Here is a 12,977-nt window from a genome sequence, read left to right on the forward strand (position 1 = left end):
GAATTCTACCTTAAATCTTAGAGACACACACATGCACTTACAGTGATCATACACACTGACACCCAAGCAAACAAGAACATCCTCCCTACACACACACACACACACACACACACACACACACACACACACACACACACACACACACTTGTTAAACTACAAATTGGTCCGATCTCTCCAATATCTCAGTCACAGCTGCAAACTATAGGAAATGTTCACTCTGCTTGGCTAAATTGATCTCCTTCAAATAGTTTTTCCAAATGAATCTGTCACAACGCTCTGTCGTTGCTCCCAGCACAGAAATCAAAATCAATATTTCCCCCTGTAGCTTTTATCCCCAGGGTGAGCGGTAAAAGCCGAGGAGATGGTCGCTTATACAGAGGCTTGAGGCAGTCATAGACCATTAGAGTGAATTCTCCCGTTAGATAGAGCCAGGTCTCCCTCTCTGGGTATATAGCCCAAAGGCCCCCCACCACTTTTCAAAAGCAGCATCCCTCCCCTTTTCTTAATGGCTGCTCCTATCCTCTTCCCTTTCCTCTTCTTATGTCTCACTTCGGGCCCTCCCTCCAGGAACCCCCCCACCATATAAGGAGCCTCAGGTAGTGTTTATCAGGCTGCTGGGGCTCTGCCCTCTCTCAGCCTATGATCTGCCTGCTATTCAGGGCTGAAACTGGGTGTCGGCCACTGGAAGCCGGTAGGCTGAGATGGGCTCCCGGTTTTAAGTTTCACACCCTTGATTGAAACACCATCATCACAAAAGCCTTAACCTATACTTTGAAATATTTTGACTATGGCCTTTCCCCTGCACTGTCTTTTATTGACAACGCCTCAAAAGAAGTCTACAGTGTGCACAGGCTGCGAGAACTGTCATTTAATTGGACAGTTGGTCAAATTTTAGTTGAGTTGTTAGGAAGGAGATAACTATGAGGGCTATTCTAGAAAGTAAAGCAATGCATTTATTTGATATGAATGTTTATTGATTTACAGTATAATTTTTTCTCCCCAAAGCCTATGTCACAATTCTTACATCCTTCCTCTGATAATCTGAGTTTTACCAAACCAGGTGAATGACACATCACAATGTTCTCTCAAACACGTTGCATTATAGTTGTGTGTTTGTTTTCTTTAAAAAACGTTGCATTATTAATTTTGCCTCTCCATCCATCCTTCTCCTGTAGATAATTTGTCTACCACGATCTGGAGCACAAATATTCTAGAAAAACGTTAGGTTTAGCTCGTTTACATTCTTAACCCTTTGCAACTTGGGAGATACTAGAGCTTTCCTCTCCAAAGTGTGATTGGCTCGCCGTGGCCCCAGAACCCTAAAAGTTCACGGTACTAAATCCGGAGGGCTGTGGGAGGCAAGGGGGCGGGACCTGGCTGCCCCGTTTAAAGTGTGTCTGAACCTTCACTTGACGTTTAGTCTCTCTGTTGGGGTACACACGGATTGACCACTCCTTTTGGGCTGTTTTTTTTTCCTTGGATAATTTAAGGGGGAAGCTAATCCACAAACATGGTAAGACCAATCAATTGTGCAAAAAAAGACCCGTTGAACTGTTCCAAGTTGATCGGTCAATCAGACATTTGTTATTAAGCCATAATAATAATAATAATAATAACTAGAGCCTGTACATTTTTGGTGTAATGATTGCATAATAAAGGCACGTGAATGTCTACAAATCAATCCGCTGACTTGTTTAGAAGCATGTTTCCCTCTGTTGATGAGGTTAATGTGTTAATATGAATTGCCAAATTTTACCTTAATTTTTTCCTTAATATCTAACTGCCTTTTTAGATGTTTATCTTATTCTAACAGAATTCGTAAAACATGCCTGATCCTTAATATTTGCTATACAAACTGACCAATTATCTATTGTGAATATTTGCTTTCATAGCTGACTATCTATTGCGAACATTGACTAAAATAGTAGGCTATTACCTTAAATAAAGCCAGTTGCATATTGTTAGTAGCCTATTACTGAGCGTGGTTGAAAGTTAAGATCGGGAGCTGATTGGTGTCAGCTGCCAAGGTGCGGATTGTGCGTATGCGACAAATTCCCAGGGATTGGATGTCCGCTGGCCATATACAGCGAGCCTTAATGTGTTGAGCCTGAAATAGCCGGGCGCATTTTCACCGAGCTCAGTGACAGCCGCACTTGACTTATAGCTTCCACACACGACCTATGAACGCATGTTATTGTAGCAGTACAATTAAATCAATAATCAAATAACCTCAGTTATGACGTTATTCGCACAACGTCAAAGTATTGATAAAATAATCACGTGTAGAATGTATAGAATGTGCCTATAATTCCAATAATAGTCTTAAATGTAACGTCTGTATTATGTTTAATGTGGGCTAAATCTTAATATCCCGTGGTATCGTTATTTATAATTATCAATAGCCTATTACAAATTAAAAATTAAAAATCAGTCATAGAAGAGGCGCAGTTATTATGGCATTGAAATTGTTGCCATCAATCGTGTGACAATATGGACATCATTCTAGGCAAAATCTTTAGGGGTTTTAACTGGGCTGATGGATAAAGCCTAAATGTAGCGCATAGTGAATGGTTAAGTGACTAAATGTCCCTGTTCTCTTCCAACAGACTGACGCGCAACAAGAGGCCCGCGGCTACCTGAGCGAGGAGATGCTGAACGGTGAGTAACGCGTCACTATGCCCAGGAACCAGTCACGTCATTTAGGCCTATACTTTTTATTTAGCCTACTTAGCCTTTTTGTGAAGCAGAAATGTTTCACGGTCAACGAGTATGGTTAGGAACAGCTGAGAAGACAATGCAGAGATATAAGGCTAAAATAAGCGTGTGGAACCACATTCTTCACTCTAATTTTTTTTGGTAGCCTATATAAAATACGTACAAAATTGAACACACCAGGGGTACATTTTCTAAAGTACAAAAGAGAAATAAAAAAGATTTGAAAAAAAACATATCTATATGCATATAAAAATATGTGTTTAATAGTGTTTTCAGTTCATAAAGAAGTTCTCAAAGTTGCACTGTGATTTCTCCAGAGTTCAAAGCTGCGTTCGACATGTTTGACACCGACGGTGGCGGTGACATCAGCACCAAGGAGTTGGGTCAGGTGATGAGGATGCTGGGACAGAACCCGACCAGAGAGGAGCTGGATGAGATCATCGAGGAGGTCGATGAGGATGGTAAGCCACGGGGGATACAGTGTTAGGCCTGTTTTACGCACAAGCAATGAGGACTATTTAAAAAGATGTAAACACAAAAGTCATAGGCCTACGTCACAAAAAAACAAACCAAAGAACAATACATGACATACCTCACCACAGGTCAATTCTAACCATCCATCAACAAACAAACATCCAGAGATATAAAATAGAAAATAAGGAAGAGAAAAAATGCTTATAACTGAATTAATAAAATATTTTAAAAAAATATCCTCGTACACAAATCAATCCGATGCACGCAGTGGTCTCTAAGAGTAATAAGAGTGGTGCATTACACATTCGTTCAAGTGAATCAAGTTACTGCTTCATCATTATTTGGAACCTGGACCATGGGAATAGGCGTTGGTTATGGGACTTTTACGCACACGTCCCAGAAAGATAGGCATATTGATCCTAATTGCCCTGCTGCCAGCACGAATAAGCAACCATTTTCTATTGTGTTTTTCTCCAAGCTATACACCATTACGTTAGGCTATATAATAAATATAAAACGGCTCACTTATTTCAGTGTTTCTTTTCCATGCGTAATACTGTGCCACGGGATGGGCGCACCGTCGTGTCCCACCGTTGCGCAGGACATTCGGCCTTTGGTCGGAGGACGAACCGCTGTTAATCAGTTATGTGTTATGTTTCTTACAACCAGGTAGCGGTACCATTGACTTCGAGGAGTTCTTGGTCATGATGGTGAGGCTGCTCAAGGAGGACCAGGCCGGAAAGTCCGAGGACGAGTTGGCAGAGTGCTTCCGCGTGTTCGACAAGTACGTTGGTTTCAGACTATGACACACCTGCGTCACTTTGTGCACATTGCTCATTTTATGATTATTTGTGTAGACTGTTTACAATTCCACAGCTGACGCACTATTTTCCTTTGCGCAGGAACGGTGACGGCTACATCGACAGAGAGGAGTTTGCCCTCATCATCCGCAGCACCGGCGAGCCCGTCACAGAGGACGAGATCGACGAGCTGATGAAGGACGGTGACAAGAACGCTGACGGCATGCTGGACTATGACGGTATGATCATGATCACGTGTTAGGTCGATGAGCCACTTTCAGTTATTAATTATCAGAACAAAGAAATTAATAAAGGGCTGTATGTGGTTACACTGGAGAATTTATATTAGCCAAATGTAGGGTATATAATCCAGTACTAGTAATATGATGAGGTTTTAGTGGCCCTTATGTTAGCCATTTGATTGTAGCCAATATATTGTGAATTATTAGTGTATAGCCTCTATAGCCAATATCAATTAATCAAATGAGAGAACAGGGGGAAAGAACCAAAAACGAGATGGACATTAGTAGTGGTAAAAAAAACTCCTTGTATGATGCAGGTAATTTACCGTCTGGTACATTTTTTATCCGTTGGTGATGGCCATGGCTAATTCACACTTTTCCATTTCAACAACCTGTCCCATTTCTCTTTTCCTTCTACAGAATTCCTCAAGATGATGGAGAATGTGCAGTAAAACCAGAAAGACTCATGGACATTCCTCCTTCTCCCTGTGAACCCCCCCCCCCCCCTCTCCCCTCATTCTGAACACACGTCTGCCCCCCTTTATACTCCCTCCTGTCCAACCTGGGTCACTGCCTAGCTGTTCCATCCGTACACACAGCCTCAACAGACAGCTAAGGCGCCTGGCTTTGGGGGGGATCGCTGGCTGGCCTATACACTCATCTATATACCCAGCCCCACTTGTGAATGCAGACAGACCATGGATGCTATGAGGAAATTCATTGCACACACGGACGGTGTTAACAGGCGACCCCCCTCTCTGCTGGTAAAACAAAAAGCTCTGATCTAGAAGAGGTCTAGATAGAATGGCAGCATGCTACCTGCTGCTTAGACCAACTATTTAAACCACGATGACAAAGAAGTAATTTGCTTGGAACAGAATAAATGAACTAACACACGCTCACTCGTAGTTGGTTTGTCATATTTATGGTCTGTGTAGACATTTTTTTTTGTTTTGAGGAATATCAATAAAATCAGTTTGTTTCTTCTTTTTTGTCCATTGTCTTACAAACTACAGCCGGTTTCACGGTCCACTTGTTAAAAGTAGTGACTGCTGCTGCATAAGTAGGGTGCATCTCTATATTCAAATTCATGTCATTGTATTGAGTAATTTTTTATAATGCCCCAGACTACCTGGCTATAATAGCCCAGTGTCTGTGGTAAAGTAATGTCACCATGCAGTTTGAATAAGGGTTCAAGTATGGGAAACAGCATAAAACCATTGGCTTTTACACATCATTTACAGTATCAGATTATGCATGTTATTGTCTTCGTCAAATGATGTGATGATTATTTTCACAATTTCAAAATGTTAAAAAATTGTAGAATGTTTTCTATCAAACATTGCCCATCGGAGGTATTGTTTTTAAATGTCTTGTTTTGTTCAAAACATGAAACTACAAACCCACCAAAATATTCAGATGACAATCATAGAAAAGGAATAAAACCAATAAATATTATATTGAAGGGGGAACCAGTGGATTTATTAAATGACGCAAATAGTTAATTAATTCAAAACTATCTTGGGTCACATCACATGCAATTGTAAAATGTAGGCTATGATGCACCAGAAAGGGTTTACAGTATACAGTGCCTTGCAAAAGTATCCATACCACTTGGAATTTTCCACATTTAGTCACATTAAAACCACACACGTACATTTATTTTACTGGGATTTCATGTGATAGACCAACACAAAGTGGTGCATCATTGTGAAGTGGAATGAAAATGAAATATGGTTTTAATTTTTTTTTAGAAATAAAAAACTGAAAAGCGTGGCATGCATAAGTATTCAGCCCCCCTGAGTCAATACATTGTAGAACCACCTATCACTGCAATAAGAGCTGCAAGTCTATTGGGGTATGTCTCCGCCAGCTTTGCCCATGTAGAGACTGATATTTTTGCCCATTCTTCTTTGCAAAATAGCTCAAGCTTCAGATTCAGCATCAGATTAGATGGAGAGCGTCTGTCAACAGCAATTTTCAAGTCTTTCCAGATATTCTCAATTGTATTGAGGTCTGGACTTTGACTGGGCCATTCTAACACATGCCTATGCTTTTATTTAAACCATTCCATTGTCAATCTGGCTGTATGTTTAGGGTATTTAACCTTCTGGAAGGTGAACCTCCACCAAGTCTCAAGTATTTTGCAGACTCTAACAGGTTTTTCTGCCCTGTATTTGACTCCATCCATCTTCCCATCAACTCTGACCAGCTTCCCTGTCCCTGCTGAAGAAAAGAACCCCTCAACGCATGATGCTGCCACCACCATGTTTCACAGTAGGGATGGTGTAAAAATGTTTTAAAACCACGTTTCATTTTCATTCCACATCACAATTATGCACCACTGTGTGTTGGTCTATCACATAAAATCCCAATAAAATAAATGTAGCCGTGTGGTTATAACGTGACTAAATGTCCAAAATTTCAAGGGGTATGAATACTTTTGCAAGGCACTGTATATGGTGCGTGCAGTATGATACCGCCACACAGCTTCAATCTGTTTGTTCTCGTGATGTTGAACTTTTAAGTGTAACTGTCTGATATTCTCTCCTTGGTATTCAAAGTAACATCAATGACAAAATAGTTAACAAAAAGTTACTTTATTTAAACAGACTGCTAACATTAGGTATACCAGGTAACCTACACTGTTGCTCACCACTGTCATCACATCCCATCACAGAAAATGCAGCTTTTGGACAACGAGTAAAGTCTAAAATAGAATAAAAAAAACATTTAAATTGAAGAGCAACTAAAAAAGCCAGGTCAAACGTGGGTCCCGTGGTGAGGTTATGAGCCATAATTAGCCTCGTCGAAAGCCTTGCGGGCTCTCTTCAGCTCTTCGTTCATGGTCAGCAGGTCTTTGACTCGGGCGAACTTCCGTGGGTCCTTGCGGATGAGGAACACAATGTCCTCCACCTGGACGCGACCCTGCCTGCCGATAGACATGGCTTTGTGGGTCATCTCCGTCACGAACTCGATGACCAGGTCCTCCAGGATGTCCACAGACTCCGTGTACGGGTTCTGGTCGTCTCCAAAGCCGTACATCATGCAGCGCAGCTCCTTGGAGAAGAGCCGCTTCCTCTTCCCGTGGCTCCCATCCCCTCCGCCCGACCCGTCTTCCACCTCCTCATCGTAGGCAGCCTCGTCCTCCTCCTCAGCCATTCTGCTGACAAACAAACACACACACACCACAAGCACGGGAGTTTACATGCTGCTAACGAGACATTAACTCTGTGGTGATAGTTAACCACAGTACATAATTACCTTGTATCTCAGAGCGGGAGCACAACAACAACAGAGCAACAGACCATGGACATGTAACTTCCGCCTTTCGTCTTCTTCGTCTTCTATCTCTTCTTCTGTGGTGTTGGTGTATTGGTGGTTGACAAACCGACTTGAAGTGCATTAGCGCCACCACGTGGACTGGAGTGTAATCAGAGATAAATGCAGAAAAATAACTTCTCCCTAAATCAGTTTCTCTTAGAAACGTAATAATATTATATACATTGTGTCTTGCCCACTGTCTTCCCCGAAAGCCCAGACAGTGTAAACATTGGGTTGTTTTGCCTTGCTTGCTGTCTGAAAAAGTTTTCTCTGGGTATTGTATTTCCTGCAATGAAGTAGGCCTAGTAGCCTACATGTTTACTGGTTTGTGGCTGGCTACATTGTGTGCATTTACCAGGTGGACGTTTGCCTATTTTATGTAATGAATAATAGAGACATGTATGACCAATTGTATGAGTCAAGTGATAATATTTTCTCCCTTACGTTTGAAGCCCACCTTCCTCCCATCACCAAGATGTATTTGTTTTTATATACTATAGGGTCTTTGTATATCTTTCAAATGTCTTCCAGTTTCAATAATGTCTCAATGCTCCTGCCATGAATGTATGACTTCAGCTTTGCTCAGTGGAGCCTGTAGGTCATGCAGGTCATGTGTACTTCTGAATGTCCACCTCCTCATCATTTCCCTCCACACTAACATGAGCAGACTGTACCCAGATGAAAGTAGTGATTAACCCGTTTCACAAATATGTTTAAAGGAGAAGTAAGTGATATGGTCCTTTCAGCTAACTTCCTGTCAGTGACTGCAGTTAGCAGTCCCCTCCCTCGTCCCTATCACCACCACATGAACACACAGCCGTCTTCTTAAGATATAGTGACAGGATTGAGAGCAGCGTGTCATCGTAACGGGCACAGAGACCCGCCTCTTTATAGCGCTTTGTCTCCTGATTGGATAATAATGAGCGGGATACTCAAAATGTTATCTGGCAATTACTGCAAAGCTGAATGACTGTGATATGAACTGTGCATACTGTTTGTGATTGATGTTTGAAGAGTGATTTAACAAGAATATTAACAAACATTTATAATTTACTTTGCCTTTATTTCAATTCAAAAACCGTTATATGCCACTTTCTTAGGTACACCTTGCTAGTACCGGGTTGGACCTCCTTTTGCCTTGTGAACTGCCTTAATTCTTCATGGCACCATTCCATTCCGTTCTCTCTCCTGTCGTCTGATTGGTCCGTTCCATTCCCTCGCCTGTCCCCTGATTTGTTGTTTCACCTCCACCCTCCTCTGATTGGTTCCTGATGTACAGTATATTGATGATGTCTACACTTTGCAAGGGGAATAACAAGGGAGGAGCCGAAGAGAATACAACTGTAGAGCTGTAGCCTACTGCAGTTGACCTTATCCAACCTTTGCAGCTTTTACCTCACCCATCCATCCAAAACCCATGACATATTAATATTGGTGTTAGTGTATTAACCCTAGATTCATTTTCAGTGCACACACAAAAAACTGACAGGTAGCAGATGGTGATGAGATATTCACTGATTTGAACAAAGCGTTATTTTAACAAGTGTTCTTAAGAATGACTGACTCCACCTTTAACTTGACGCTTCTTATTCTTACAGGCATCTTATCTCTCCCATTTCCACTTGTGTGATGATACTGGGGAGGTTTTTAAAGGGGCAAATAAACCTTTTCCACCAAACGGAGTAGTGTTTCCCTTTAATAAAAAAAACCCAACATAATATGACGCAGATGCATCCATCCATATAACCTTCCCTTGTGCATATTCTCACGTTTCATCTCCTTGGCCCAGCCACTCCCCCTGCCCCACTCCCTCTGCTCTCCTCCACGGCTGTGTGAGCCAAGGAGAACCGCTCCATCCAGGGTTAGCAGGGAGGCAACCGAGGCGATGGAACCGCCAAAGGACAATCAGCGCTGCGGTTAAAGGAGCTGCAGGTAAGCGAGGCTTGGGGCTTATTGTCATTGAAAACATCTGTGCCATTGGCAACGGTACAGAGCTGTCATTTTTCTGGAGGATGGGGCCGTTAGAGAGAGAGAGAGTGAGTCTGCCGTGCATCAATTGCTAGATATTTAACCACGAATGGAATAAGCGCAAATGTGTGTGGCTTAGTGTTCATTTAAAGCCTGGAGCTTATTGATGTCTTTTAGTGCAGGTGAAAGGGGGATGCAGCGCACTTTGTTCCGGCAGAGGTTTGCGTGTCTTGTCATTAGGCAAAGTGCTTCCATTTCTGCGCGTTGAACTCCTCCGGGGCCTTTGCCATGTTGTCCACCGGTGTCCGCGTCATCATCACACACTAGATGTTTGTTGGTAATATAGAAACGCCTTGCTTCTCCTCTGGCTATGTGTATATGTAGAAACAGATCACTGTGTCTCCTTAGACCAAAAGTGACATCCATGTCTGCAGGGAAGCGAAGTCGTGACAGGTTGTGTGGCGCTGCAGTTTGACCTTGCAGTATTCTGTTTTTCAACGCAAGTCGAAAGCTACAGCGCAGGCACAGTTCGTATTTATATCTAAATGTTGCCATTGAATTACTCTAATTATATCAAGGCTTGATCAGATTTCCACAAGGCTTTAATGGGTTAGCACAGTGGTAATTGAATTGACAACAATTTTCCTCACAATCTTAAGCGCTTAGATGCATTTCTGTAATGCAACACCACAGCCCATATGAATAGATATAGCCTAGTGTATAGGCTAGACTCTGGAGTTTGGTTAAAGATCAGTCAGTGTTGTTGTACCCCAGGCTTCATCAGTGCAAAAACATGATTCATTTTGACAACAATATAGGCCTACACATGTTTATTGTTCATTGTATATCTTTGTAATGCCTTTACATGTCTTTGTAGCTGTTTTGAATCACTTTTACCCCTTTGATCCTTGGCCTTATTTAACCCACAGGCTATTTCAGTAATCCGTCCATGCATATGAACTTTTATGAGCTCACATACAGACTGGTACACTGATACACTTTGAAATGCAAAAGTGAGGAAAGCAGACACACAACATGCCTAAACTACTCGAATTACGCCAGAGTCTCTTGATTAATTGTTTTCTATTCTCGGTGCCGGTACATACATGTCATGTACTGGCGGTACATGACATGTATGTAGCTATGGATTGAAGTCGTATTGTTAACCACACCTTTTAACTCCACTGCTGCAGTGTGTGCATCGTTTTTTGCAAACCCAACACTTTCCATTTCAGTTGTTTTGCACCACACTTTAATTAGAGATGGTGTTACGGAGGAACTACGAAGCTGTTAGGGTAATAGTTTGCAGTATAGTTTAGTTTCCCTTCATGAAATAGGACAGTGCATACATGCTTCTCTAACATCCTGGCTTGTTGCTAAAAAGTAGCAGGGCCTTAGAACAGTTGTCACACAGGTTGTATCTTTGATTTGTGAGCAAGTCATTCAAAGAGAGACGCTTTTTTTCAGACCGTTTGATTAGAAGAGTTGGTTGAGGTCTGAGCACACCAAAGTATATAGGCTAGTTTAAAGTAAGTTTGTAGCTCTGTTCTGAGTGAAATGTGTGCCTTTTAAGCTACTAGATGCTCCACTGTGTTCCCCAGCTAGTCCCTGACTGTCTGTCTGTTGTGATGCTGAGCAGGTTGCATGATGGGAGTTTTTAGCTTTTTTTTCGGTTAAAGCAGCTGCCTGCTGCAACCCAACAGGGTCTGGAGCCCTGTAAGTTACTACAAAGGTCTGTAGAGTTTAGGGGAATGTGATTACGCTTTTAGGGTTCATAGTCATTTCAGATTAGAGAGTTGTATACACGCTGCTTCTTGCAAAAAAGCCAAATGAAGGCTAGATCTGAGACTATATGGTCTATGGAAATCAAAGGGTCCATGTGCTGGGCTTTATTTGAGCCAAGACAGAGCTGTAAATCTGGCTGATTATTAGATATTAGATCAAGCTCAAGGAAAATGAGCTCTATCAGATTTTCCTTGTTCCCCTTTCACCCCCTGTCTGTAGTGTTGTGATGGTTCAGTAAGAGCTGTGTTTGCAATCTGTTCTGCTGGATCATGGTTTAGCCAGTCTGCATCCACTGCAGCAGTAGGATGACTCTGCACGATTGGTCTGAGCTGTTAGCAGTGCACTGTGAGCATTACAAGTCACAGTTTAGAGAGATTTACAGAAGTGTGTATATGCTTGATTATTCACTAGTGGTACCCTGATTCACTCATTCAGTCAATGCACTGTCATTCCTTTAACCCTGCCACAGTTGGTAAATCAACACTAATTCATTGAATACACTCTATTGTTGTATGGTTTTATGCACACATATTTCTTAAGGATGCCTTGGCAGTGCACAGGAAGTGAACTGGCACCCAATGATACTTTTCCACAACATGGGGTGGAAATACGGAGGGGATGGGTGCGGGTTTATTTGTTCCCCCCTCCAACTACATTGTATACATAACTTTTAATGATACACAATGAAAGGGCTCATGTTTATTATAGACAGCATTTTCAAGTTTCAAAATATTTTGACTCTCCCGCCCTTTGCCTCCCAAGGCTTCGACCCATTCCTTGGAGGCACGGTGCTTTGGCTCTGCTTTTCTCATTTGATAGCAGAGCGGATTCCTGCTGATGTAACGGTGGGATTGCACAGTCAGTGATTATTGTGATCACTCCCATCGTGATCATTAAATATTCTCCTCTCTAACGTGGCATGCTCTCATTTACAACAGCACTGTGCAACTGACGTGAAAAGAAAAGCGCCTGAGAGGACTGTTGTTTGTGCTCCAAAAACCAGACTCAAATGGGATGAGGTAACGTGCTTATATAAAAATGAATTCTATATTTGACACCTCAGATGCCAGAGATGGAATCACTGAGAACATCTGGAGCTAGATGACTTAAGGGATGAAGGCATTCTGCCCTCATTTACTACTAAGTGCGTGGAAACATTCTTTCTTGATGCAAAAAAAAATAATGGAGGAAGCAAATTCCCCGTCATATTTATGAAACGTGCGTACAGGCCGATTTTGTTCACAAAACAGAGCTCCAGTGGCGCAATCGGTCAGCGCGCGGTACTTATAAGACAGTAACCTGCAGAGTGATGCCGAGGTTGTGAGTTCAAGCCTCACCTGGAGCACTGGACTTTTACCTGCAGCAGGTAAAGTAAAATGGCTGGCTTAGTGGCTTAAAACAACTGAGTGTCTGGCTGTATTAAAGACAACAAAGGTTGACATAGGTCTTTGTGTGTCTAACCTATTCAAACAAATGTTAACTGACCACAAATCAGCATCTCATGTGAACCTGAAGGTTAAATCTGACTACTACATAGATCATAGCTTTCACGTTAGCTGAACATCATCATTTAATACATTGCTGAAATAAACAACTGACTTATTTCACTGGTTTAAAGTGTAGCAAAGCCAAAAACAAACATGAGTAACTATGGTTCAACTACCAATCT

At 42.0% G+C, this 12,977-nt stretch overlaps 2 protein-coding genes across 3 annotated transcripts; one reads left to right on the forward strand and one right to left on the reverse strand.

Moving 5' to 3' along the window:
* The first annotated feature begins 1,382 nt into the window (after positions 1–1,382).
* Positions 1,383–5,219, forward strand: LOC307253742 (troponin C, skeletal muscle-like). The gene is made up of 6 exons (XM_080031887.1): positions 1,383–1,513; positions 2,607–2,658; positions 3,033–3,176; positions 3,859–3,973; positions 4,092–4,228; positions 4,652–5,219. The coding sequence occupies exons 1-6, from the start codon at positions 1,511–1,513 to the stop codon at positions 4,681–4,683; spliced, it is 483 nt and encodes a 160-aa protein (XP_079888013.1). The 5' UTR covers positions 1,383–1,510; the 3' UTR covers positions 4,684–5,219.
* A 1,596-nt stretch (positions 5,220–6,815) lies between these two features.
* On the reverse strand, positions 6,816–7,565 carry taf13 (TATA-box binding protein associated factor 13). Of its 2 annotated transcripts, none has more exons than XM_080030468.1 (2): positions 7,496–7,565; positions 6,816–7,397 (listed from the first exon to the last, which is right to left on the reverse strand). In XM_080030468.1, the coding sequence occupies exon 2, from the start codon at positions 7,391–7,393 to the stop codon at positions 7,019–7,021; it is 375 nt and encodes a 124-aa protein (XP_079886594.1). In that variant the 5' UTR covers positions 7,394–7,397; positions 7,496–7,565; the 3' UTR covers positions 6,816–7,018. The 2 variants fall into 2 exon arrangements, with proteins under 2 accessions (XP_079886594.1, XP_079886595.1); XM_080030469.1 differs by having other exon boundaries at positions 6,816–7,394; positions 7,496–7,559.
* Between the last annotated feature and the right edge of the window lie 5,412 nt (positions 7,566–12,977).

The sequence above is a fragment of the Ammodytes marinus genome, assembly GCF_949987685.1.
Source record: "Ammodytes marinus genome assembly, chromosome: 7".
NCBI lineage: Eukaryota > Metazoa > Chordata > Actinopteri > Uranoscopiformes > Ammodytidae > Ammodytes > Ammodytes marinus.